The 27,520-nt window shown below is 43.6% G+C and overlaps 1 protein-coding gene across 1 annotated transcript in view; it reads right to left on the bottom strand.

The window, feature by feature from the left end:
* The window catches only part of IL17REL (interleukin 17 receptor E like), a 48,964-nt gene extending 22,739 nt beyond the window's left edge, over nucleotides 1–26,225 (bottom strand). The window contains exons 1-2 of the mRNA XM_031937834.1: nucleotides 26,025–26,225; nucleotides 3,056–3,083 (exon numbers count right to left, since the gene is read on the bottom strand). Coding sequence (XP_031793694.1) covers nucleotides 3,056–3,083; nucleotides 26,025–26,126 — 130 coding nt within the window. The 5' untranslated portion in view covers nucleotides 26,127–26,225. The remainder of the gene's footprint in view (nucleotides 1–3,055; nucleotides 3,084–26,024) is intronic.
* Nucleotides 26,226–27,520: the final 1,295 nt, after the last annotated feature.

The following is a 27,520-nucleotide window of genomic DNA, read 5'->3' on the forward strand; positions in this document are numbered from 1 at the left end:
TCTCATCATCTCATCATCATCTCATCATCTTCTCATCTCATCATCACCTCATCATCTTCTCATCATCTCATCTCATCATCTTCTCATCATCTTCTCATCTTCTCATCATCTCATCATCTTCTCATCATCTCATCTTCTCATCATCTCTCATCATCATCTCATCATCTCCTTCTCATCTTATCATCATCTCATCTCATTATCTCTCATCATCTCATCATCTCTCATCATCTCGAGATGAGAGATAATGAGAGATGATGAGAGATACTGAGAAATGAGAGATATACATATACTCCTCCTGCTTCCTGCTAATCCTGCTGAGATCACCGATAAAGAGAGGCTCTAACATCAGTTCATCGCCCTATCTATGTGGGAAAGATTGATATGTATGGCCCTGGCAATAAGTAGCCTCAAAGTAGACCCGCTCTGGCCAGGGCACTGAGGGGAGGGAAGGCAGTGTTAGGGACTTTCCTTCTGAGAATTGCCATGGAATTTCTCTCTCACAAATCTGATAGGTCCTTGCCTTTATATGGTTCAGTGATTCCCAATATTTTCAAGTTTGAAGACCTGAAAAACCCATTTGAGGTTAAGATTAGCTTTACTACTATTAGGATGATACTGTTAGTATCCATTGGATGAGCAAACACATAACTGGACCCTTTGTCATAGTTCTGTGGCTCAATCCCATCCCTCCAAGGGCTGTAAGGCCCAAGCTGGAAATCTCTCCTAAGTCATTGATAGAAAGAAGTGCTGCTCAGTATATATGAAGTTCATGAAAAGGTTACCTCTAAGCTCATAACCATTACCATTATTACCATCAATGAACCATTAGTGACCACACTTGGCATCAGCTCACTGAGACAGGGCTTACCCTACCTAACTATATCATGTCCCGGGCCACACCTCTTCAGCTTCCCACAAAGAGAACACATGCTTCTCTGTCAGAGGCTTTGCTGCAACACAGCCATACTATGTCAACAGAATTCCCCGAACTCGGAGTCTCGTAACTTTAGTTTAAAAGAAGGAAATGGGGTAAGGCTGGGCTGACGTGGACCTGTTCTCAAGGAAGTAAGCCCAGCTTTTAGTGATCATCAGTTCCCTTTTTGAATATCCACAATCCATCCCTTTTAGGGAAACAGTATAGAAATTTTCCAGAACTTAACTCAAATTCACTGATTCTTAGTTCCCTCTTAAGGAAAATTGGTTTATCTTCAGCACAGGACTTTCCAATTTTTTGGCTCCGAGAATTTACCCCGCCTGCCCCCCATGCCTGAGAAGTTCTCCCCCCTTATCTTCCCCTCTTGGTCCCCTGACTTCCTCCAAATCCCAGCTAAAATCCCACCTTCTACAGGAAGCCTTTCCTCAATTCTATTGCCTTCCCGCTGTCGACAATGTCTAATTTACCCCATCTGCAGTCTGTGTGTACCTGATTATTTGCATGATGTCTACCTCATGAGACTGGGAGCTCCCGGGGAGAAAGGACAGTCTTTTTCTCTCCAGTGCTTATCCCAGTGTACACAGTAGGTGCTTAATAAATGTTTACTAACAGGTGAACTGTCCCATTTTCTATGAAACTTGGATTATCTTTGAATCCTTCCCTTCTCAACTCTCCCAGAACTTCCATTACCAAGGTCTGTGAGTCCCACCTCGGCAATATAAACTCACAACTGTCCCTTCCTTCCTGCCAATTTTCTTCAGTCATGGAAAGTGAAGAAAACAGCTTTGTTTCTCCTGATATTATCTTCATGAATACTTCCTAGATTTCTCGTGTTCTGCACATGATACCCCATCTCCTCTCCCCCAAATACCTAGAATATACTCCTTTCTCTGCTTAATTTCTTAGAATCTCGGGGTTAGAATCTCAAAGCTCACTTCTAACTTGCCCTGTCATGTGAAGTGTTTCTTGATATACCCCTTAGCTGCCAACTGTCTTCCTAACAAGGACTTAATATTTAGTTCATATAAATATACATTACATATATGTCATATATGTCCCTCACAGTACCTAGGAGCCCATGGACTTTGTTTCTTAAAGGAAAAAACCAAAGCAAATGACCCTTGAGGTCCCCCAATTCTAGCACTTCAGAAATGGATAACTATACCTGTTTTCTCTTCTCAGGGGATGTATACGCTCTGAGGACAGTTTAGTGTTTATCTTTGGATTTGCAGGGCCTAGCACATTATAACTGCTTAATAAATGCTAATTATTGGATGTATTCTGACAGCATCGTTTGCTGGACCAGAACAAAAGGTCCTTCAGCCTATTCCAGACACAGAGCAAAGAAATAAAAAGGCTTTTGATGTCAGTGGCAATAAGAAGCAAAGAGGAAGCTGCTCAGGGAGGGGAAGGAGGCCCACCCACTGCTGTTCCTTCCTTGATCTCATCAGGCCTTCGTGGATTCTCTCCTGGGGGACCAGGGACCCACGCCTGCATCTCTTGAAACTCAGGAGGCTATTTCTTCTTCAGAGGGTCCAGAGCTGATATGGATTCCTCAGCACTCATAGCTCTCTTCCTTCCTTCTCCCTTCTGTCTCATTTTTCCCTGGGGCCTGCTCCTACAGGCCTCAGATCTTTTCCTGACTTGACATGAGCAGGACCCTCTCTAAATCTAGGTCTGCTTAAAGGTGAGGAAAATGCTGGTCAGCATAAGCCAGGTACATATGGGGACACAGAGCCCATGAATTGTCAGAATTATGGCCTTTTTAAAGAATGTCTCTGAGGGGAGGCCCTCACGGTACCTAGAAATCCAAGTACCTTGTTTCTTAAAGGAGAGAACCAGAGCAAATGACCCTTGAGGTCCCCCAATTCTAGCACTCCAGAAATGGCATTAATCCCCCATGACTACTTGCTGAAATCCTGCCCACTCCTCAAAGTCCAGTTTAAATTCTGTCTCTAACCCTTCCAGGAGCAAACTTTCATTACCAGGTCACAGTAGGCTGGGATCATGGAGATGAAGCTAAGGAGGAAGGGTTTCTACGAGACAGACAGCCCAGATTCCCAAGGGTGACAAGTGCAGGCTGGGGAGCTGAGCAGAGACTACCCCCATCTGGATACTCACTGTTCACTTTGTTCTTGCAAGACACACCCTGAGGAGAAATAGAACAGAGAGACAGCATTAAGTTAAGGTAGTGGACCATAGACTTTATTAGGGGTAGGGGAGTCACAGTACAGCAAGTCTTGCTTAGATCCTTGGGGAGAATAGACAACTTGGCCTGGAATTCTTGGCTTACAATGGGTCATGGGCTAAAATGGACCTGGAAATTTCTCACAAAGAGTTTTCCCCCAACATCTGTTGCAGTCCCATAGTAGACCCTATTACACTTTTCCTAATCCCTTGGGATAAGCAGAAGGCTATTTGTACCATAAAAAGACATTTAGCATTTAAAAAATTTTTAGTTATGATATGTTAGAAAACTTGGAGGCAACCAAATTTGGAGTATATCTAATGACTTTCTCCTGGTATGTTCTTTCTAAATAGGAAGATTCTATTTCCCTTTGCTAAAAAGAAGAAAAAAGAATAATACTGAGAAAGTGCTTATGTGATCCAGAGCATTATTTCCGCTATATCTTGTGGAATCACAGAATCAGAGGCTGGAGAAATTACCTGGAGCTATAAGGAGTCAGGAGCAGCTGGGGTTTTGTCACAGGGTGGAAATTTTAGATGGTACAGAATTTTAACACGTTTATTCTAGAATCTGAGTAAAGTTCAGGTTCTGGGGCAGTTCTAACTTGTTGGTTATCTCCTTCCCTCCTTTTGTCCTAGAGGAAATTCCCAACCTGCCCTGCCCTGTCCCTCTCCTGGAGTTCCCCTTCCTTTCCTCCTTTTACCAAGAGCCAGCCTTTATGCCACTGTTACTTTATACAGCCCTACACCTCTAACTTTAATGCTACACTCTTTTCTGAACATTGGGTGAAAGAGAGAATCTCATGGAGGCATGGTACACCAGATCTGACAGTGTTAAATTTAAACTTATATTGTTAAACTATACCTCTGAGATTCTATTCCTTAAATTTCTAAGCTGACTCTCTCCTTCCTTCCCTCCCTCTCTTCCTTCCTCTTTCTTTCTCTCTCTTGATTCTTCTCCCCCTCTCCTCTCCCTTCCCCTCTCCTCCGCTCCCCTCTCCTCCCTTTCCCTCTCCTCTCTTCTTCTCTTTTCTCTTTCTCTCTTTCTCTGTCTCCCTGTCTTTGTCTCTTTCTCTCTCCCACTTCCCCCTCTCTCCCACACAAAAACACTGAATTTTCATTTATATCTTTGATTTTTACATTATCTATATTTCCTATTTTACCCCTTCCTTTATTCCTCCTTAGAGAGACATGCCTTATAATAAAGAAGAAAAAAGAAGAAAAGAAAGAGTTCTACAAAATTAAGCAGTATATTGAAATGTCTGGTGTCATATATGTATACACACACACACACACACACACACACACACACTCATGGTCTCCCATCTCTGCAAAGAAGTGGGAAATTATATCCAACGGATCCTCTCTCTGTACATAACTGAATATCGAATAATTGCTTATTGAACCCCTCCCCCATTAGACTGGGAGCTTCTTGAAGGCAGGGGCTTTTCTTGGTATAGCCAGTGCTTAGCATAATACCTAGTATAAGCTAAGTAGGTGCCTAATAAAAGCTTGTTGACTTGGCTCGAGAGGTAGTTTATCATCTGTCTTCTCAAGCCAAGAGTGGTCATTCCAATTTGGCAGAATTCCATCTCAATGGCTTTGCAGGGTTTACTCCTTCTGTTGACCTTGTTGCAGCTATGGGGTACGTTGTTTCTCTGGTCCCACACACTTCGCTTTATATCTGTGTGTAACTCCTCCCTTGCTTCTCTGTATCTTTCATCAATCCTAATAGCACAGCAGAATTCCAGGACATTCAAGTCCCCCAACTTGTAGGGTTTCTCCAGTGCAAAGACATCTCCTTCGTTCCAGCAAAAAGTGCTGCTGTGAGTATTTTGGCACCTCGGAAAACATTTTTTTTTGATCATCAGCCTCGTTGTGGTATGTGCCCAAGTGGTTTGTTTTCATTTCTTTTTGTATTATTTGTACGTCATGAGTCATAAAGTTGACTTGAGGGCACATGTCATGTTGCCTGCTGCAAGGCCGAGCAGCTGTATTGAGCAAACAAAGTGCTGCTTACGGATCTCTGCTCGCCCAGGCCACCTAAGAGTCCCAAGAGCCAGAGAAAAAAGGCAAAGACACCAGCTCCAGAAGGGACAGTGCTTCATTTCCTTCAGGATCTCAAAGAAACAAACTTCTGTCATTTTTCTTGGTTCCCAGGGAACTTCCTTTTATGCCCTTTCTCTCCTTCACCAGGAAAGAAATTGCTTTAGTCTGGCAGGAAGCCCAGACCCAGCTCAACTCTGTCCAACCTCCAGAGGGAATAGGTATTTTCTGATATGTGCCGGGTTTCCCCATCTTTGTGAATAGTGTAAGCTAATCCAGCCCAAAGGACAAATATAGCTTAGCGGGGGGAAAGGTCCCACTGGCTCTTGAAGAGAAAGAATTGTCTCTCCCTCAACAAATAACCCAGTTTTCTCTTCATTCTTTTTAATTTTCTCCAGTTACATGTAAAAACAGTGTGTGGGGTTTTTTTTTGGTTATACTTATACATTCATTTTAAAAATATTTCTTTATGAATCATGTTGGGAGAGGAAAATCAGAACAAAAGGGAAAAACCATGAGAGAGGAAAAAAAAAACAGAAGAAAATGACAACAAGAAAAAAGGTGAACATAGCACGTATTAATTTATATTCTGTTTCCACAGTTCTCTCTCTGGGTGTGGATGGCATTTTCCATCCAACTTTATTGGCATTGCCTTGGGTCATTGAACTGCTGAAAAGAACCAAGTCTGTCATAGTTGATCATCTCACAATATTGTGATTGCTGTATATGATGTTTTCCCGGTTCTGTTTCTTTTACTTAGGATCAGTTTATGTAACTTTCTTTTTTATTTATTTATTTATTTATTTTTTTATTTAATAGCCTTTAATTTACATGATATATACATGGGTAACTTTACAGCATTAACAATTGCCAAACCTCTTGTTCCAATTTTTCACCTCTTAACCCCCCCCCACCCCCTCCCCTAGATGGCAGGATGACCAGTAGATGTTAAATATATTAAAATATAAATTAGATACACAATAAGTATACCTGACCAAAACGTTATTTTGCTGTACAAAAAGAATCAGACTCTGAAATATTGTACAATTAGCTTGTGAAGGAAATCAAAAATGCAGGTGGGCCTAAATATAGGGATTGGGAATTCAATGTAATGGTTTTTAGTCATCTCCCAGAGTTCTTTTTCTGGGTATAGCTAGTTCAGTTCATTACTGCTCCATTAGAAATGATTTGGTTGATCTCGTTGCTGAGGATGGCCAGGTCCATCAGAATTGATCATCATATAGTATTGTTGTTGAAGTATATAATGATCTCCTGGTCCTGCTCATTTCACTCAGCATCAGTTCATGTAAGTCTCTCCAGGCCTTTCTGAAATCATCCTGTTGGTCATTTCTTACAGAACAGTAATATTCTTATGTAACTTTCTAAAAGCAACCTGTTCATCATATTTTTTAGAATAATATTCCATTATTTTAATATACCATAACTTGTTCAGCCATTCCCCAAGTCTATTTATTTTCCAATTCTTTGTCACCACAAAAAGAAATGCTATAAACATTTTTTGACCATGTGGTCCTTTTCCCCTCTTTTATGATTTCTTTGAAAGACAGACTCAGTGCTGGATCAAAAACTATGCACAGTTTCATAGCCCTTTGGGCATAGCACTGAATTGCTCTCCAGACTGGATGGCTCATTTCACAACCCTACCAACTATGCATTAATTTTTCAGTTTTCCCAGTCCCCTCCAACATTTATTTTTATCTTCTCCTGTCATTTTAACCAATCTGAGAGGTGTGAGGGAGAACCTCAGTATTGTTTTAATTTGCATTTCTCAACAGTGATTTAGAACAATTTTTCACGTGATTATAAATGGTTTTAATTTCTTCATTTGAAAATTGTTTATATCCTTTGACCATTTATCGATTGGGGAATGGCTTGTATTCTTATAAATTTGACTCAGTTCTTTATATATTTTAGAAACGATTATATATTTATCAGAAACACTGACTGTAAAAATTTCCCCCCCCCCCCCCCGCTTCCTGTTTCCCTTCTAATCTTAGTTGCTTTGGTTTTGTTGGTGAAAAAAACTTTTTAATGTAATCAAAATTGTCCATTTTGCATTTCTTTGGACATAAATTCCTCCCTTTTCAAGATCTGATAGATAAACTATCTCTTACTCTCCTAATTTGCTTATAATATCACCTTTTATGCCAAAATCATGTACCCATTTTGACCTTATTTTGGTATGGGGTGTGAGTTTCTGACATGTTATTTTCCAGTTCTCCCAGAATTTTTTGTCAAATAGTGAATTCTTATCCCAGAAACTGGAGTTTAGGAGTTGAATAACCCAATTCTTGAAGGAACTATGAGTGTGAACTTTTGTCACAAAGTTACTCTCAAATGTATGTCGAAATCCTTTAGTATATAACCTGTTCCAAACGTCCTGGACTCTTGGGATCAGGGTAAGGCTATTTGTACCATGGACAAATTGTTGTGAAGGTTTCTTGTTTTCTAAGTGTTCACTGAAATTTCATAATTATTGAGAGGAACTTCATTTCTAGGTATCATAAATCATGATACATACCATACCCCATCACATCATCCTTGTCCTACACAACTCCAATTTATCTGAGATTCTTCTCAAGTTGACGCTTTTCCTTTTCTTTTATTCTTCAGAATGATCCATTAAGGAAAGGAAGATTCTTGACTTAGTTCTTATTTTCAAAGTTTTGAGCCATAAAACAGGGATAAAAACAAAAGCTTCATCCAAAGTTGACAGTAATTTTCATATGATAGTAGCCCAGTTCCAGTGACAACTTTTTAATTAACAAGGTGCAGAATTGTGTCACTGATGATAGAGACAGTTCAGTTTTGTATTCATTACTTGGATTTTACAGACAGCAACAAAGAATGGTCACATAATGTGCCATGATGTAAGAGGAAGTAAGTTCCAGATTGGATTTCTCTAAAGCTCCCTTTATTTCCATGCTCAACTGATTAGCTTCCAGCATCACACAATAAAATTGAACTGTTCTTCCTGGAAAGAAAAACCTTGCTGAAGGAGTTCATTTAGTGGAGAAAGTTTATATTTTAAAACAAGTGTTTGTAATTTGGGACTTGTTTAAACGTGTGACTACTCAATAAGTGTTAATTAGCTATTTTATTGGGAAGCTGCAGTACATATGGCATAATCTGACAAAAACATGTTTAATTAAGTGAAAAGTAATAAGCTGAGCAATAAGCATTCAAAACCAAATCTTTTCCATTGGAAATATGTAAAGATGAGCAAAAGTGGTCTGGTAGAGTGGGAATTCTCAGTACTGAGCCAGGTATTATCATGGTTAGAGTCCAATTAAGCAGTTCCTGCTCACGAGGACCTTACATTTTGTAGAAAGGGGGGGGAGGCTGAAAGTCAGCAGATAGGGTTCACATCTGAGTTTTGAGAGCATTGTGAATTAGGCCATTTCATGGAGCCCCAGTTTTACAGTACATTTTAAAGATAAGGAAACTGAGGTTCTGAGGTGAAGTATCTTGTTCATGATCATGTAACTAGAAAGTGTCAATATTACAGAAAATCCTCACAGGTAGGAATTTCATCATTTTTAAAAATTGTCATATCTCCAAATACTTCATACGATGCCTGGTGTGTACAAAGTGGGTGCTTAATAAGTGCTTATTGATTAAGGGGGCATTTGATTTGGCATCAAACTTGGGTTTAATCCACTACCCCGAATTTCCTCTTTGAATTATCAGATGTGGTTTGCTTGGAGCAAAGGGCAGGCGGAAGTTTGTCACCTTCCTTGTCTGGTCACCAGGCTTCTGAGGACTTGTCTGAAGACCAAATAAGCTCTTTTGTCTCCTACTTCACCATAGGAGAATAATGGCGCTGGAGATTTAGAGTTCAAAGGGACCTTAGAGGTCACTGAATCCAGTGCTTTCCTTTTACAAATAGGGGAACTGAGGAAAAGTGCCTGCCTGGGGTCATAACTAGCAAACTGAAATAGAATTTGAATCTTCCTCACTCCAAGCCGGAGACCCTTTCTGTTTATATTATATTGAGTTTGCTGTTTCTTATAACTTCTACATTTTTTATTTACTGGAAATTGGAGGGGAGCCACCATTCCTCCAGCCCTCCAGTCCCCCCTTGAGTGGTTGAATTTTTGGACCTAAGTGTGTCAGATTTTCCATTTATTCTTATTCTATTCTCCTCATATTCCAGTGGCTTGGAAGTGATCCCAGGTCTCCAATGACTGCTGGAGTTGCCATCATTCTGGTGTTTAGAAACTGGCAATGTTCTTCCCAAGCATTCTCACACAAGAACTTCATGGCACTCCTAGGAGATGAGTGACAAGGGGAATTATCAGCTGTTTACAGATGAGAAAGCTGAGATGAGAAGCTGGTGACACAGCTCGTTGGGAGAGATGGGATTTGGACCAGAGTTCTCCTCGACTCTTCTGAGTTGCTGTACCAGCAAAGTCCTTAAAGCTTTAGTAGCATCAGGCCTGGATCTGAGGCAGCCTAAATGGCATTTGTTCAAGGACCTGCCCAACTAAGTGTGAAGAGGTCACAGCACAGGGGCATCTGGCCTTCTCTACAGAGTCAAAGAGAGACTGGGACTGGTGGTGTTGGAGCGATCATGGAATCATCCAATCTAGGCTCTGGAGTTAGATCTTAGAGGCCATCAGGCCATCCCTCCCCCATTTTATGGGTGAGGAAACAGGTCCATGTAGATGAGGTGACTTGCCCAGTCTGATGCAGTTAATAAGCATAAGAAACAGCTCCAATTCCACAACGAATGCTCTTTCCACTGTACTACAGATCACAGACACTTAAGATACCGAGAAAGTAAATGTCATGTTCCTGGTGGTCTTTCTCCCCTACTCTGAACTTCCTTTTATTGTTGGGTATTGGTATCATGGCCATTTTCCAGACACAGCTCTCATAGCTTCCATTTCACCCTCAGGTCCTCCCTCACTCTTACTCAACCCACACAACCAATCAGTACGATTTTGCTAATTTTGCTTCCATCTTTCCAACATCTCTCAGACATGTATGATCCCACTCCATAGAAGCCCCCACTTAGCTCAAGCCTTCGTAATTTTCTGGCTCTACTATTTCAATACTACCTAGTTGATCTCCCTGATTATCTATATTCCGATTCATCTTCCACACAGCTCACAAAGTGATTTTCCTTTGACTATATGTGTGTTTTGACTATTTCATTTCATCCTCACTCAATAAACTTCAATGACTCCCTACTACCTCTAGGACAAAATGTAAAATCCTCTATTTGACATTTAAAACATTTCACAATCTGGCCCCTTCATAACCTTTCAGTCCACTTACATATATATATATGTGTGTACCTAAGACAGACACACACATTTTGAGTCAGAGGATCATAGGAGGAAAAAAAACCCAGAAGGAACCTGAAAGGTCATTTAACCCAGCTTCCTCATTTTACAAATGAGAAAACTGAGGCTCAAAGAGGGGAAGTTACTTGCTCAAGAGCACAAAGGTATTAAGGAAGTAACTGAGTTCACCTCTCAGAATCTGTTTCCTCATCTGTAAAATGGGGGTGATGACAATACTTTGTCTGCCAATATTTATGCAATCACAATTCTGCCCATTTTCTTTACATTAATTGTCTTTGTAGACTAGTAAAAACAACAACAACAACAACAACAAAAAGGATGGAAGTCATCAAGAAGTCATCAGCTCATTATAAGGAAAATCTTTCTAGCAATGAGACGTCCAGAAATTGAATGGACTGACTCAGTTGACAAGAACTTATTGAGTGCCTACTATGTGCCAGACCCTGACTAGTCTCTAGATCAATAAATACAAAGTTACCAGTGATCTAATTGAATTATCCTATCTGATGACTTCTTCTCCATCCTCAGTCTCTTTGGTCTCCTTCTCCTGCCTTTGACCACCCTCTCTTGTCTGGGACTCCACTCTCCTCGTCTGACCGCTGGCTCCTCATCCATTCCGTATCCCCTAATTGTGAGTGTTCCCCAAGGCCTTATCCTGAGTCCTGTCTCTTCCCCTTTACATTTTCTCTCAGTTAGCTCATCAGCATTCACTGAAGATTATTTCCAGAACTAAATATTTAGTTCTAGTTTCTCTCCTGACTTTGGTTCCTTTATCACCAAATTACTTATTGGACAATAAGGTCAATGTCCAAAACAGAATTTATTGCCTTTCTCTTCAAATCCTTCCCTTTTCCAGCCTTTCCTATTTCTGTGGAAGCCATCATTTTCCTTCCAGCGTCTCGGGTGCCCGACTGGGACAGCATCCCTGCTCTTCCCTGTCCCTTGCTCTACAGAGCCAATCGGATCTTGCCATTTCTATCTACACATCTTTTCTCTGATCTGATTCCTCCCCTCCCCTCACCCAGCCTCCACTTTAGATCAGGGCTTGACATTCTCTTGCCTTTTTCCTCAATTCTCTCTCTCCGGTCCATCACTAGCATAGCTTCCAAAAGAATTTTGAGGAAAGAGAGGGAATGGATGTTATGGAGGTGAGGAGAGAGTGTATTCCAGGCAACAGAGACTGGTCAGTGCAAAGATCCAGAGAATGGGGGCTTGAGAGCCCCAGATTAAAAGTCAGCTAGATTGGATTGAACAGCGAGGAGAGTAATGTCCAATGAGACCAAAGAGAGTAATGTCCAATAGGCTGGAAAGACTGAGTCGGGCTGTGCAGATCTTCAGAAGCCAACTAGCTGGAAGTGTTTGTATTTTTTAAGAAGCAATAGGGGATGGGGATGGGGTTTGTTGAATAGGGCGGGGTGGTGGTAACATGATCAGATCTGTACTTAAGGAAAACCCCTTTGGAAATTGTGGAAACTGGTGAATGGAAAGTACACTGAGTCAGCCTGAGCATCTCATTGGTGAAGAGGATGATGGGTCCTCCCTTGCCTGTGGGAGGGGGAAAGTTGGCTAGATCATTGTACCAAAGCCTTATGCATATGCTCAGACTTCAAACTCTAGACAAGAGCAGATAGAGGCTGAAATTGGGTGGGACGTAGGAGTCCACCTTTGGGGAGATCCTGAAGAAAAGGTTCTTTGTCCAAGAGGAGATAGGGGGCATTCCTAGGTCCTAAATCCCTTCTGAGCATGGATGCCCCATCCATTGCAAGAGGACTCCTCTTCTCTTCTCCCCACCTTTGGTGGCTGAGTTAGACCACGTGGATCTGGGTTTTGTCCGGCAGCTGGTGGCTCTGGGATTTTGCAGTGAGAATGGATACACTCCTTCCCAGATTCTTCCCTCATCTCTGTCTTACTCCAGGGCAACGAAAGGCCCAGGCAGGCCAGGCTTCCCAAAGCTATTTCATCCCCAGAAGGCTATTTGGTGAGGGCAGTGGTGAAGCCTGAGCAAATCAGGATCTGATCCATCCTCTGGCCTTCTACCCCTCCTTCCCAACATTTTCCCATGCCCAATTCTTATAGCAAGATGTTCTTAGTCTTTTTGTGTGACACAGATCCTTGGGTAGCCAGGCTGCTGTAGTCTTGGGATCCTTTCTCAAAATAATCCTTGTAAATGCATAAAATAAAGGACAGATTATAAAGGAAAGTGATTATATTCAATCTAACTGTACCAGAATCTCTTTCAAAAGTTCACATACTATTATGCCCAAAGGGCAATCAAACTGCATGTCCTTTCGATCCAATAATACCACCACTGGGTCTGTATCCCAAAGAGATCATAAAAGGGGGGAAAGGATTCACACACACACAAATGTTTACAACAGCTCTTTTTTGTGGTGGTGAAGAATTGGAAATTGAGGGGATGTCTATCGATTGGGAAATGTCTGAACAAGCCGTGATACATGAATATAATGTTATATTATATATATAAAACAATATAGTTTATATATATATATACATATATATATATATATATGAAATGATAAGCAGGCAAATTTAAGAAAAACCTTGAAAGATTTACATGAACTGATACTAAGTGAACTGAGAACTACTAGGAGAACATTGTACATGGTTAAAAAAAACAAACAAACAAACAAACAAAAAACATTGTGCGATGATCAGCTTTGATTCACTTTCTTAGCATTATTAGGTTCAAGACAATTCCAAAAGACTCTTGATGGAAAATGTATCCACATCCAGAGAAAGAACTATGGAGTCTGGATGCAGATTGAAGCAGACTGTTTTCACTTTTTTTTTTCCTTTTTTGTGTGGTTTTTCCCTTTTGTTCTATTTCTTCTTTTACAACATGGCAACTATAGAAATGTGTTTACATGATTGTACATGTACAACGTATATTGGGACTGCTTGCTGTCTTGGGAAGGGAAGGAGAAAAAAATTGAAATTCAAAATCTTATAAAAATACGTGTGAAAATTATGTTTACCTGTAATTGGAAAAAACAAAATGCTAAAAAAAGAAATGTTCACTTACTCCAGGTTAAGAATCCCTTTCTTGGGATCTCACTTTAGTCAGGATTACTTATGGAACAAGGATGGAAAGTCAGTCACAAACCAGAAACCCATGCGAGTATAAATCTTTTATTCCTCCTCCAATGCCTTCCAAGGAACCAAAGTAAGACAGAGACAGAGAGGGAGAGGGAACTAAGGGCAGAGATGGCGCAGGGCAAAAGGCAAGGGCTGAGGCTGAACAACTTCAGCTTTATTTGCATTGGCAGGAAGGAGGGAATAGAGCTGCCCCTTATTTGGGTAGAACGACGATGCCTCCCATCATCTTCATCTCCTCCTCCCAGAGGCCAGGTCTGGCCAAAGGGACTTGCATACGGAACTCTTTAGGACGGGGAAGGAAGGATGGAGCCCAGAGGCCAGCAGCCCTGGGTGCCGACCTCCAGCTGAGGTGGTTCTATGTAACTTCAAGTCCCTACCAACCATAGGTGTCTCGACTTCATGAGAGAGGGACAGTCCCAGACCCTACAGGGATCACCTGTGTGACTGTTTAGGGTCCTGAATGAAGAATGGAAAGGCCTTCAGAGCTCACCTAATTTAAACCCCTCTATTTGCAGAGGAGGAAACTGAGTCACATCCTTACAAGTCAGGCTCATTGCTGCCTCTGCTTCTGGGTTCCTGAGCTCCCCGTCACCATACCTTTGCCTAGATTAACATCATTCACAAATAAGTGGCTATATCAGGAAGCTTTCCCTGTCTGCTCCAGTTCTGGGGGTCTCCCTCAAGGGCAGGCTCGGGCTTGCCTCCCCCTCCATGGAGCCTAGCACTGGCTGGAGCACACGGGCCCACCCAGCTCAGTTCGCCCAAGGCCTGGGAGGAAGTAACTCCCAGAAGGGGTTAAGTGAGTCACTCTCAAGGAAAGCTGACAGAACTCCCAAGGCTTGGTTGAGAGTCTTGTGGTAACCGGGGAATCCCACCTGGTCCCCCTGCTTCCTCTTCCTGAGCCTTCCCATCCTCTGGCCCCGGCCCTGGCCTGGACACAGCCCAGCTTGCTGCTGAAAAGAAATGTTATGAAAATGAAATTTCACAACTTGAAGCTTGGAGGCAAGGGATTAAAACTTCCCGGTTCTTGAAATACATGTTAGTGGCTTGTAACACCCCCACCCTTTCCCCACAAATGTGTCTTCATTAGTGGGGAAGGGGGGGTGGAAAGGGAGGGGGCAAACCTGGCTGGGAAGGTCAAGTACCTGAGTCTCACCTTGGTTCCATTCAGGATGGGGCAGATCTCTCCAAAGGAAGACCCTCCCATCCATTCCAACTGGCCCCCTCCTAGCCAGAGGCTCAGGCTAAGTTCCCTCTCCTCATAAAGACACTCCCCTACCCAGTATAAAAGTCCTTTCCGGATCACAAAGCCCTGAAAAATCCTAAAGGGTGGGGGACCATGGTTTGTAAAGAGTCAAAGCTATCTCCTATAGGAAAGAAGTTCTCAGGGAAGGCAAGTCAAGAACAGAAGTAGGAAAAACATTCATGGGGGACCCCCTCTAGCCACTCCCATAAGGGCTACTTCTTCACTGTGGGGGGAGAAGGGAAGAAGTTCTAAGGAGAGTAGCCTTAGGTGTCAGTAGTCTGGTACTAGAGATGGTCCCCTCCATCTTGTGGGGCTAGAGATAAGAGTCTGGCCTTGGCAAGTGGGCCCTGGCTGTTTAGATGTGCTATTGCCCCCATTCCTCTGCAGTGCCATATTTCCCATGCCCTGGGTACTGACGGTAGGGTACGTACCCAGTACAAGCCAGGCATCGAGAGAAGAAGGGAGCTGAGATGCCTGTGCCCCAAATGGTAGGATCTCACGATGGAAGAGAGGTTACAAACCAGTTTGATGCTAATCAATGGGGAAGAGTTGAGAATCTAGAAGGGACTCACAGGACACAATGAAACTTGGGCCTGGATGAACTTTTTGTAGCTTCCCAGGCCAGACTTAGAAGGGGCCGGGGAAGGCTGATGGGAAATGGGAAGATGTCTTAAGTCCCTCTATGGTTCAGCCCAACAGGGCACAGTTTATTGCAATTCAGCTGTCCAATAGCACTCCTTATGAAGAAGCTTCCCCCACTAAAATCCCCCACTAAGAATCCAAGCAGTTAACAGGAGTGGGGGGAACCCTCCAACACTTTGGTTAAACTCTCATTGCAAATCTGGCTGGAAAACTGTCTTGTTGGCTGTGGCCACGTGGGATTCTTAAGATAATAGGGGGTCACAAGTGGAACTTCCATACCCCAGCCTGGGAAGCTGGGCTAAGGTGGGGCTGACTGGGTACTGGCCAGCACAGAAGGGCTCTTGCAAAGTCTAAGCAAGATGAGACAAAGTTCAGACTCCTTGTCATTCTCTTGTGGGGAGGGAGCCTGCCCCTCCTGGACACCCAAATGTGAGCAAGCAGACCCAGCTTGTCCTAAAGTCAAAAGGAGAAAAAGTGGGGTTTGTCCTGCCCATAAAGACCCAGGACAGGCAGGAGGAAAGCTAGCTAAGAATAATGAGAACTTCCTGAAAGTTGACCCCCGTTGGATCTGGCTGGAGAAATAAAGTCATTCCTGGAAGGTTTAGATCCATCACAGATGACTACAGCAGCCAAGAAGGCAACCAAGAGTCAGTGGGAGCCCCTACTGGGCAGCCAGCTGTTGATGGCACCAGCTCCTTGGGCTCTGTGGGATGCCAAGGGAGGGTGCCAGGAGACTTTCCCCAAATGTCTCATCATCAGCATGACTTGGAGGCAAGTTTGCTTTTGGTAAATAGTCTCATTTAAGCCTTACGAATATGTAGAAGTCTTCCCACTCAATTCCTCCAACAATTCCTCCAGGATCCCTCCCATCCTAATCTCCCCTAGGTGCCGGAGAAAAGGTTGCTGACAAAGTCTCAAGAGACATTGTTTCCCTCTCATCTGGAGTTCTCATTCTGCTCCAAAGATTGCCAGCTCATTCCCGCTCTTTGTGCCTTTAGTGTCTCTTTGTGCCTTTACTCTCTTTGTGCCTTTACTGTCTCTTTGTGCCTTTACTCTCCCTGTGCCTTTATTGTGTCTTTGCACCTTTAATGTCTCTTTGTGCCTTTACTGTCTCTGTGCCTTTATTGTGTCTTTGTACCTTTAATGTCTCTTTGTGCCTTTACTGTCTCTGTGCATTTACTGTCTTTTTGTGCCTTTACTGTCTGTTGCTCCAACTTTTCATCTTTACCATTGTCCCCACCTCAGTTCAAATTCTCTCTGCTCTCCCAGAAAACCTTTTCTGATCACCCAGCCCATCTGGCCTCTCCGAGCTCCTCCAACATAGGCCAATGGGTCACTGCTTTGGATCACATCCTCTTGGGAACATCCTCAAGTTGATTGCTGTTTGCTAGTCTAGTTTCCTAGATAGATTTGGAGTTTTTGAGAGTAGAGAGTTCTCCCTTCCCCGTGAAATCATTCTCTCCCTTCAGAGATTCATTGAGTAGATAGTCTTATGTAAGGCTAAAGCTGAAAGGGATCCAAAGGTCATCCAGTCCCAGTACCCCCAGTTTATAACCACTCAAGAAGCATTTATTAAGCACTTATTATATATTAGTTGTAAAGGACTGAAACTCTTGAGTTAATGCACTGAGGACAATCGAGCACTTGAGGCTAATTACCAATTGGACAATATTCTAAGAATATGCTTGGAAAATGGCCCTTCACAATCCTGTGCTGGCCCAATCGTTTGGTATATACAGAGAATTGTGGGAGGGACTAGGGGGTAGAGTGAGATTAGCCAGAGTCACTTCTGGGCGGGAGACAGAGAGGCAGGTTGAGGAGATTCTGCTTCCATCCAATTCACTCCTATCCCTAAAGATCAAGTATAAAGACCAAGGACTTTTGCTTATCCTGACTCTGGCTGATTCTAAGGGTGCTAACGCGGTCATCACATTTGGTGCCCAACGTGGGACCAAGGACCCTAATTTCACTGAAGAAGTCCTTGGGGACCAGGAAATAGGGTGAATATTTTAACAGACAAACAGGGAACTTACTTTGTTAAGGGCTAAACTAGTAACCTTTTCTAACTGAAATGGGGGAGATATTAGGAAAAGATTCTCCCCCAGCCCCAACCCCATCCCCATCCCCATCCTGAGGGGTCACTATAGAAAGCATGCTTAAGTTGATCAAGGGACAAGGCTTAAATATAACTTGGTTGCAGATCACTAGACTCTTGGGTACATTAGAACGCATGTCCCCTTGGTTCTTAAAGTAAGAAGAAATAGGGCTAGATAATTGGAAGCTGGTAGATCAACTATGTGAATACTACAATGATAAAGGTCTTCATTCAATTTCCAAGGAAACATTCTAGATATACAACATAATACAATTGGCCTTAAAGGATCCTGCAAGTTATAGAAAAAAGAAAAATTCTAAGAATGGCCAGATGGGGAAGTGTGAGGAAAAAGAGGAAGACAATGAACAGATTAATAGCAATATCACTAGAGGACATGTGGAGTTAAGTGAGGATGAAGGGCGTGATGAAAGGCGTGATGATTCTCTCTCTGACCCGGCAGCTTCAACCCCACCTACACTGGAGCAGGTCATTGACAAACCCCAACTTCACCTTCCGGGATGTAGGGAGAAGGAGTAATGGGAGGGGCAGTGATACCACCAGCACCTTCCCCCCAGAAATGACCCCCCCCTCCTATGACTAGATTGCAAAAGGCACTACTTAAAGACACAGAAGAAGGACAGGATTTAGCTGATTTGAAAATCAGAATGTATCCTGTGATTCAGCAGTTTAACTCTTCAGGTCAAGAAGAAGATACACTCCTTTTGATCTAGAAATCCTCAAAGACTTGAAAAAGGCTTGCACTCTTTATGGGGCTACATCAGCTTATGTCAAGATGTTATTACAGAATTTGGCTTATGAAGTCTTAACCCCTAGGGACTGGAAATCTATAGCAAGGACATGCTTAGAACCTGGACAAAACTTGTGGCTTTCTGAATATAGTGAGCTCTGTAGGATACAAGCCCAACAAAACAGTCATAGTGAAGTTAATCCTCCCACCTATGATCAACTAACAGGTGTAGGTTCTTATGCAGAAATTTCAATACAGATTAATTACCCCATAGCAGCATATAAGCAAATTGCTGCTGCTGCTGCTATCAAAGCATGGGCTTTTCTCCCCAGTAAAAATGACAAGGGTGAGGTCTTCACAAAAATTGCACAGGGACCAAATGAACCCTTTGCTGATTTGGTGGGATGTTTGCAGACAGCTGTCATACAAACTAATTGTGAAAATGCAGTAACAGAAATTATGATAAGGCAACTTGCTAAAGAAAATGCTAATGAGGTGTGCAGAAGGATTATACTAGGACTACGCAAGGATGGTCCTTTAGAGGAGTTCATAAGATGCTGTGCCACAGTGGGCACAAATGCCTTTTATAGCAAGACTATGATGCAGACTTCCCAAGATCCAAACATGGGAAGATAGGGTCCCTTTTGGCAAGGGACTTCCAGAGAGACTTGTCAATGCTTTCAATGTGGTAAAATAGGGCATCTGAAAGCTCAATGTTGGCATAGAGACAGAGTGAGAAAACAGGGTGGGACAACAAGACCCAAAACCCCATGTCCAAAATGCAACAGAGGCTTCCATTGGGCATCAGAATGTAGACTGATTCAGAGATGAGGGGCCCAGCCCCAGGGCCCAAGGCAAAAAATACCTGGGGCATGATGGTAGCTGATGCTTCCATTGGGCATCAGAATGTAGACTGATTCAGAGATGAGGGGCCCAGCCCCAGGGCCCAAGGCAAAAAATACTTGGGGCATGATGGTACCCGATGCTTCCTTTAGGCATCAGAATGTAGACTGATTCAGAGATGAGGGGCCCAGTCCCAGGGCCCAAGGCAAAAAATACTTGGGGCATGATGGTACCCGATGCTTCCATTGGGCATCAGAATGTAGACTGATTCAGAGATGAGGGGCCCAGCCCCAGGGCCCAAGGCAAAAAATACCTGGGGCATGATGGTAGCTGATGCTTCCATTGGGCATCAGAATGTAGACTGATTCAGAGATGAGGGGCCCAGCCCCAGGGCCCAAGGCAAAAAATACTTGGGGCATGATGGTAGCCGATGCTACACCCAGAGAGTGCCTAGAAATCCAGTACCCAGACATGACTGATCAGCCAGAAAGCCATCTGATGGGAGAAAGGGATTACACAATCAACCAGCCAGGAAGCAATCTGATGGGAGAAAGGGATTACAATTGGGAAGAATAGAGTTGTGTGCATCTGGGACAACTGAGATACCCCCTGGAGAGGTGAAATCTGTTCCTCTCTAGCTATGGATCCTTTGCCTCCAGGTACAATAGGCTTGACCATTTTCACCTCCTTGGTGTACTTACAAAACAGTGTCCATCCACACACTGATGTAGGAAACTGGGGAATGTGTAGATAATATCCCAGTCACTAATACAGGTAGACAGCGTGTGACTTATCACCCAGGAGAAGTAGTAGCATCAAGTTTATTGATATAGACCCTAAGAAGCAATCTGGTGATAGTCGCCCAGATTCTGACTTCAAGCAACAAAATCCAGGAATATACTGGACAGCAGTTGTGACAGCTGACCGAGCTATGCTCACGATCTATATAAATGGCCTACCATTGGAAGGATTGGTAGACAGGTGCAGATCGTACAGTTATTAGAGGTCCCAACTGGCCCAGTCACTGGCCAGAGATTAAGGCAGACACCTACATGTCTGGCGTAGGAGGATCAATAGCAGCTGAAGTTAGTGCTACCCCTTTGAGATGGATATTTGAAGGCAAAACGGAAATTTTTACTCCTTTTATAGTTGAAAAAATCCCCATCAATCTGTGGAGAAGAGACATTTTACAACAATTAGGATTAAAAAGGAGTACTTTGGTTTTTTAGGCAGGGCTGCTGTTGAAGGCCTGCCAACACTTTCACCCGTTCCTATCCAGTGGAAAACTGATACACCAGTGTGGATAGAACAGTATAGCCCTTAGGTAGCAATAAAATTCAGGCCTTATTAGATATAGTACAGGAGCAACTTGACCAAAGACACTTACAACCTTCTCTAAGTCCTTGAAATTCCCCAGTATTGGTTGTAAGAAAGAAATCTGGGAAATGAAGGATGTTGATTGATTTGAGAAAGGCAAATGAACAGATGAAAACTATGGGAACTCTTCAGCCTGGGCTTCCATCTCCTACGCAATTGCCTAGAGAATGACCTCTTTGGGTTATAGACATTAAGGATTGTTTCTATTCTATCCCTCTGGATAAGGAGGATAGGAAAATATTTGCCTTTTCAGTGCCCAGCGTTAACTTAGCTGAGCCTTATAAAAGATATGAGGGGACAGTTTAGCCACAGGAAATGAAAAACAGTCCTACTATGTGTCAAATGTATGTTGCTGCTGCTCTTACTCCAGTAAGAAAAGCATTCCCAAAAGTAATGTTATTACATAACATGGATGATATATTGGGATGTGTACCTGAGGAACAAATGTTAGAAGCATGTTTACAAAAGACCATGGAAACACTGAGGAACTACAAATTGCACATAGCTCCAGAAAAAAAAATCAAAGACATGCTCCTTTTCAATATTTAGGATATGACGTATACCCTAAGGTGCTTACGGTACAAAAACTTTCTTTAAGAACAGAGAAGATAAACACCTTAAATGATTTTCAGAAATGGATAGGAGATATCCAATGGATGTGTTCAGTGTTAGGCTTGACTACCTATCAATTGCAAACATTATATGACATTTTAAGGGGAAACAGTGCTTTAAATTCATCACACCAGCTTACAAAAGAAACTCAAGAGGCTTTGAGAGAAGTTGAACTGGCTTTATCCAATATGGTTGAAAGAGTCACTCAAAAACCCTTGAAAATATCAGTTTTTGCTACACAAAAGGCACCCACAGCAGTCCTTCATCAAGGAGACAATGTGATAGAGTGAGTGAACCTCCCAGCACATCCAGAACAAAGCCTTTCTCCTTATCCAGTGCTTGTGGCTAGAATTTTATTAAAGGCCATTAAGAGAGCAGTACAATTATCTAAGATAAGACCTGATAAGATATACACCTTTTATACTAATGCACAAATTAATGTGTGCTGTGAAACCACCCCAGAGTGGCAAATTTTATTGGCCTTGGCTCCAAATTTTGCACATGGGTATCCATTAAAGATAATCAGACTATTACATAATTGGCAATGGATTCTTGAAAAGGTTTCTAAAGTTCCTCTTAAAGGACCAACTATCTTTACAGATGCATCCAAACATAATATTTGTGCTATATACTCTTGTGACTTAACTATAAAGAGAATAGTCAGAACTCCTTTTCAATCCACTTAGAAGAATGAATTGTATGCAATCATTCTAGCTCTTACTTATTATCCAGGAGATATAAATATAAAATCTGATTCAGCCTATTCAGTAGGTGTGGTACAAAGAACTGCCACAGCCCAAATAAAATTTGTAGCTTCCAATATATATCAGCTCTTTAAGGAACTTCAAGAGCAAGTGAGAAAGCATCCAGGTAAGATTTATATCTTGCATGTCCACTCTCAGAGTGGACTTCCAGGTCCCTTTTTTGATGGCAATTCAAAGGCAGATAGCCTTCTGACTATGTTGGCCAATACTCCTTTATTTCAAGAAGCTCGAGAATCTCATTTTAAATGTCATCAGGCTGCTCGAGCTTTACGTTTACAATTTGGAATAACAAGAGAGGAAGCTAGAAGCATAGTAAAATCCTGTACAGCTTGCATTCCCTTCCATGCTCCTACATTGCCTCCAGGGAAGAACCCTTGTGGTTTGAGACCCAATGAAATCTGGCAGATGGGTATGACCCATTATAAATCTTTTGGTCATCTGTCTTTTATCCATGTTGTGGTAGACACTTTTTCAGCATTCACTTTTGCAATACCAGCAGCAAAAGAGACAGCTTGAGTGGTCACTGAATTCCTCACACAAGCATTTGCTATTATGGGTGTGCCACAAGTAATAAAAACAGATGATGGACCTGCATATACTTCTAAACATTTTGCACACTTTTGTGTACAGTATAAGATTTTACACACCACTGGCATACCCTTTAATCCTCAAGGACAGGCAATAGTGGAGAGGAGAAAGAGAGACATTAAGATGTTCCTCCAAAAACAAAAGAAAGGGGGAGTCACGGGTAACCCTAGAGAACTTCTAAATCTAGCTCTTTATACTATTAACTTCTTGATTTTTGACAAAGATGCACTGGCTCTGGCAGACAGGTTTTATAACCCACTGGAAGGGCAGTGTCCAGTGCGAGCAGTTCCACTATCTTTAGATAATCGCCAGGTGATGTGGAGAGACCCAGAAAGTGGTGAATGGAAGGGACCAGATAGGCTAACTGCTGGGGAGAGAGGGTTTGAGGGTTTGCTTGTATCTCTACAGATGGAAAAGGAATCAGATGGGTGCCAATGAGCCACATTCACCTTGTCCGTTGGAGAGAGATGGTACAGACCCTTGAAATGAAGGAGAAAACCCAAGAAACATCAGGTGGTTCCGTCACTGACTGTGCCCAGCACTGAAAGAGCAGGGCAGTTATGGCATTTGACTCATGGACATCAAAAAATTGTTGGACTTCAAAACCCTCAGAAATCACTGGATTCTCTGAGACATGTTAAGATTGTTGTAGGACTTCAAAACCCTCAGGAGTCATTGGATTCTCTGAGACATGATAAGACTGTTGTAGGACTTGAAAATGCTCAGAAATCATTGGATTCTCTGAGACATGAGAAGATTGTTGTAGGACTTGAAAACTCTGGAATCATTGGATTCTCTGAGACATGATAAGACTGTTGTATGACTTGCTATGACCTTGTGTAATGCCTTCCATGCTGGTGGGCTTGTGCATATCTGTTTCTAATAAGACCCTTCAGCCCAGCAACCCACCAGCAATCCCCACACTTCACACACAATTGAAATGACTCACTCAACACCACTGATAGCATGGGAACACTCATGTGTGAGGCCCTGAGCTCCTCCAATCACTGCTGGTTCACTAGCTACACGGTAGTAGCATATGGTTAGTCTACTCAATCAGGCCGACCTGGTACCATCTTTGCATTGGATCAAATGGTCTGATACACATTCCTGTAAGTACACGTAATGACCACTGATTTGCTATCACAGAATATGAGACATGGGGAGGGATGTTCTAGTATCATGATCTATAATGTGGAATAAGGCAAAATATCCGATCTCATATATTCTTCTTGCCTTTTAAATAAGAAATAAGGCTCAGCCCCAGAGTTGTCCTGGGAAGCCCTGGATACTACAATGTGGATTGGTTTAGCACTGCCAGGGCCGTACATCCCAGCCTCTGCAAACCAGGGCCTGGATCATCCAAATAGAAAATGCTATTTCTGAACATTATCAGAGCTGACTTCACCTCCAGAGCAAGAGATGAATGGTTCTAGGTGCTCCAGCTCCCTCCTCCTGCCTGATATTCCAATTCAGCACAAGAGCCTGACACAAGTGCTTCAGAAATGCAGCCTGGGATTAGTGATTAGAGACTCAAATCTCTCCAAGATGGCTCCTGTAATAGCCTATGGACAATTTTCATTCTCTTACATCCCTCCCTCTACAGGTGTGTGTCCTTAGACCAACAGCAGCACCTCAGAATTCTGGAGCTTGGAAGAACCTCGGGGTTCCCCTAAGTAATCCCGGGTCCAAAGTCATATAGCTGGTGAGTGCCAGAGCCTCAAACCCTGGACCTTCCTGTGCTTTCTCCATTACCCCATATCTGAACATGAGTGTCTGCTGCTGTTGCCCCCTGCTTGTTCTCCTCTAGTTACTGGGCATATGCCCCAAAGATGGCTTTTTAAAATTCTGTCTCTATCCTGAAAGACTATCATGGTACCTGGCATATAGATGGTGCTTAATCAGTGTCTGCCAGATTGACTCAGTAAAACTCCTACAGAAAGAGTTCTGAATTCTAGGGTTTGGAGGTCTTTATATCCTATATCAAAGTGGTCATTTTCACCTTCATCAGTCCCATCTGGAAAACTGAACCCAGTATGTCCCTTATTCCCATGTTCTAGTATAGGTAGTAAGTGGCAAGGGTAGTTACTGCTTTTCATTGGGGGAGGGGTCTCTGGGTTGATCATGGCCTCCTTCCTAGGGCAGCAGTAAAGAATGTACTTCAAACACTTGACGACCTGGGCTACTCTGACTCCTAAGTCTCCAGGGCCACTGGTAAGCCCCACTCCCCAATCAGTCCCCATGGCACTCCATTGGTCATAAACACCCTAGACTGCATGCTCCAACATCCCAAATAGCTTTGGGGGGGAGGCGGGGCTTGTGGGCTGCCACCCCTAACAAGAACGCATCTGCTCTACTATGCTACATTAACTGCTTTTCTTGGGTGTCCTAACTGCCGAGTCCACAACACAGTGACGAGTCCAGTGGGAAATCGCTCGGAAGGTCAAGCTGCTGTTCCCCATTCTCAAGCATAGCTCTACCCTCTCATCCTGAAGAAAACCCCCATCCAAGCACAAATGCAACACCCCCCCCCCTGCTCCAGCCCCAATTCGGCACAAGACCCTGATGTGAGAAAATGCTTCAGAAATGCAGCTTGTGACTAACACACCTGGTTACAGGGGATTCACAAAGCAAACATCACCTCCAGAACAAGAGATGAATGGTTCTGAGGTGCTCCAGCCCCCTCCTCCTGCCTGATACCCCAATTCAGCACAAGAGCCTGACACAAGTGTTTCAGAAATGCAGCCTGGGAATAACACACCAGGGAATTCATGAAGCAAATATCACTTCCAGAGCAAGAGATGAATGGTTCTGAGGTGCTCCAGCCCCCTCCTCCTGCCTGATACCCCAATTCAGCACAAGAGCCTGACACAAATGCTTCAGAAATGCAGCTTGGAAATAACACACCAGGGAATTCATGAAGCAAACATCACCTCCAGAACAAGAGATGAATGGTTCTGAGGTGCTCCAGCTCTCTCCCCCTGCCTGATACCCCAATTCAGCACAAATCCTGACACAAGTGCTTCAGAAATGCAGCCTGGGAATAACACACCTGACTCTGGGGGATTCACGAAGCAAACATCACCTCCAGAGCAAGAGATGGTTCTGAGGTGTCTCAGTGTAGTTCTTGGGACCAAGCCTCAGCCCAGAATTTCCCCAAAGTCTTCACGGCAAACGAAACAGGCGCCAATTCCCTTTTCCCTGAATTGGCTCCTCCTCGTCCCAACAGTCCCGGCAGCTCAGCACCCCTCGGACTCAGGGGCAGCCGGCAGACTCCCCATCACACTCAGCATCCACGGGGATTCTCCCAAGCCTGCCGGCTCAGCGCTGGCTTTGCGCATCTGGTCCTCCTCCTGCCCCGGGGCGATCCTAAGGCAGTATTGGAGGGTCCAAATCAGGTTCTGGAGCCCTTCCCCAGCCGCCCGCCGGTTCCAAGGCAATCTCGGAGACCCTGACTGGGAAAGGCTGGGGAGGAAGAAGGTAAGCACTTACCTCTGAACAGGCAAAGCCACATTCTGCGATCTGGAGGATAGTTTGCCCTTCCCGGGTCCCCCAAACCAGGGTTAGAAAAATGATGGCATTTCCTGAAAGCATCTCTGGGTCTACGGGGAGCCAGGGAGGCTGTGCTGGAGGCTGGCCTCTCTACTTCCTTGCTGAGACACGGCTGGCCCCACTATAAATAGGAGAGATTCCACACTGACTCTCCGTGGGGGGAGGACGGGGGGGGGGGGGGGGGGGGGGGGGGGGGGGGGGGGGGGGAAGACAAGGATGTGCGCTGATTTGTTAAGGCTCCTTTAGGATTTCAAATTCTCCCAGGGGAGGGAGCTGAAGAGCATTTAGTAACTAGAATTTCAGAGACTCCTCATGGGAGGTTAGCTCTGCAGAGAACAGCTAGTCCAGTGACCGAGTTTGGCAAAGGGGGTTTACCTGAGTTCACACGGGGAGGATCAAATCACATAATACATGCAAAGTGCCCTCAGAAACTGAGAAGTACCCGAAGATTTTTAAGTTTAGTCATACACAAATCTTTTTTTTTTCTGAAGCAATTGAGGTTAAGTATCTGAGGCTAAATTTGAACTCAGGTCCTCCTGACTTCAAGGCTGGTGCTCTCTATCCCCTAAACCAACTAGCTACCCCTTATCCAGTGGATCCTTAATGTTGAGCTGTAGAAACTCGGCTACCTGGATGGGACAATTTCTCAAACACCCTTCTAGGTCCCGGATTCTACAACTACCATCTGGATTTTGTCACTAAGTTGTACCCAACTCTTTATTAGACATTTTCTTGGCAAAGATAATGGAGTATATTGCTGTTTCCTTCTCCAACCCATTTTACAGATAAGGAAACTGAGGCACCTAGGATCACACAGATAGGGTCTGGAGCCAGAAAGAGCTTCCTGACAAGTCCGGAGCTCTCTGTATTAAGACATCTGATTTACAGCTGTATTTACAATTCTCTTATCACTAGCTCTCCAGCCCATCTTTCATACATCATTGTCAGTCGATCATATTAACGTCAATGGTTCCCTGTTGCCTAGGGTGAAATTGTCCCGTCTTTGTACGGGGACTCTGTGGCAGCCTCTCCACTAATCCTCAAGTTCTAACCCAGGGGGCTCCTCTCCCCACCCCGACCCTGCCCCCGGGTCCTTCTTCCTTCCCTCACTTCCTAAAGTTCTGTTCCCCTCGGGACGAGAAGCTCTGCATTCGTACCCCCGACCACTGTGGCGAAACTATCAGGGTTCTCTGTCTCCACAGGCACAATCTGCTCCCATCCCTTTCCTGGGTGATTCTGATTGGTTCTGCTCCCCACCTCCTCCATAAAACAGCCAGCCCAGGGGTTGGAGATGCTCAGTCAGGGCTTGCTGGATGACTGACTAGATCCCAGCTCCTTTTGGAAGGACAGTCAGATTTCCTGTAGCCACTCATCCATTCTGGGGGTCAGCAGAGAGAAACTCCCTGTAGGTCACATAAGAAATGTCCCCCCATCTC

The sequence above is a fragment of the Sarcophilus harrisii genome, chromosome 5, assembly GCF_902635505.1.
Source record: "Sarcophilus harrisii chromosome 5, mSarHar1.11, whole genome shotgun sequence".
NCBI classification, from domain to species: Eukaryota; Metazoa; Chordata; class Mammalia; order Dasyuromorphia; family Dasyuridae; genus Sarcophilus; species Sarcophilus harrisii.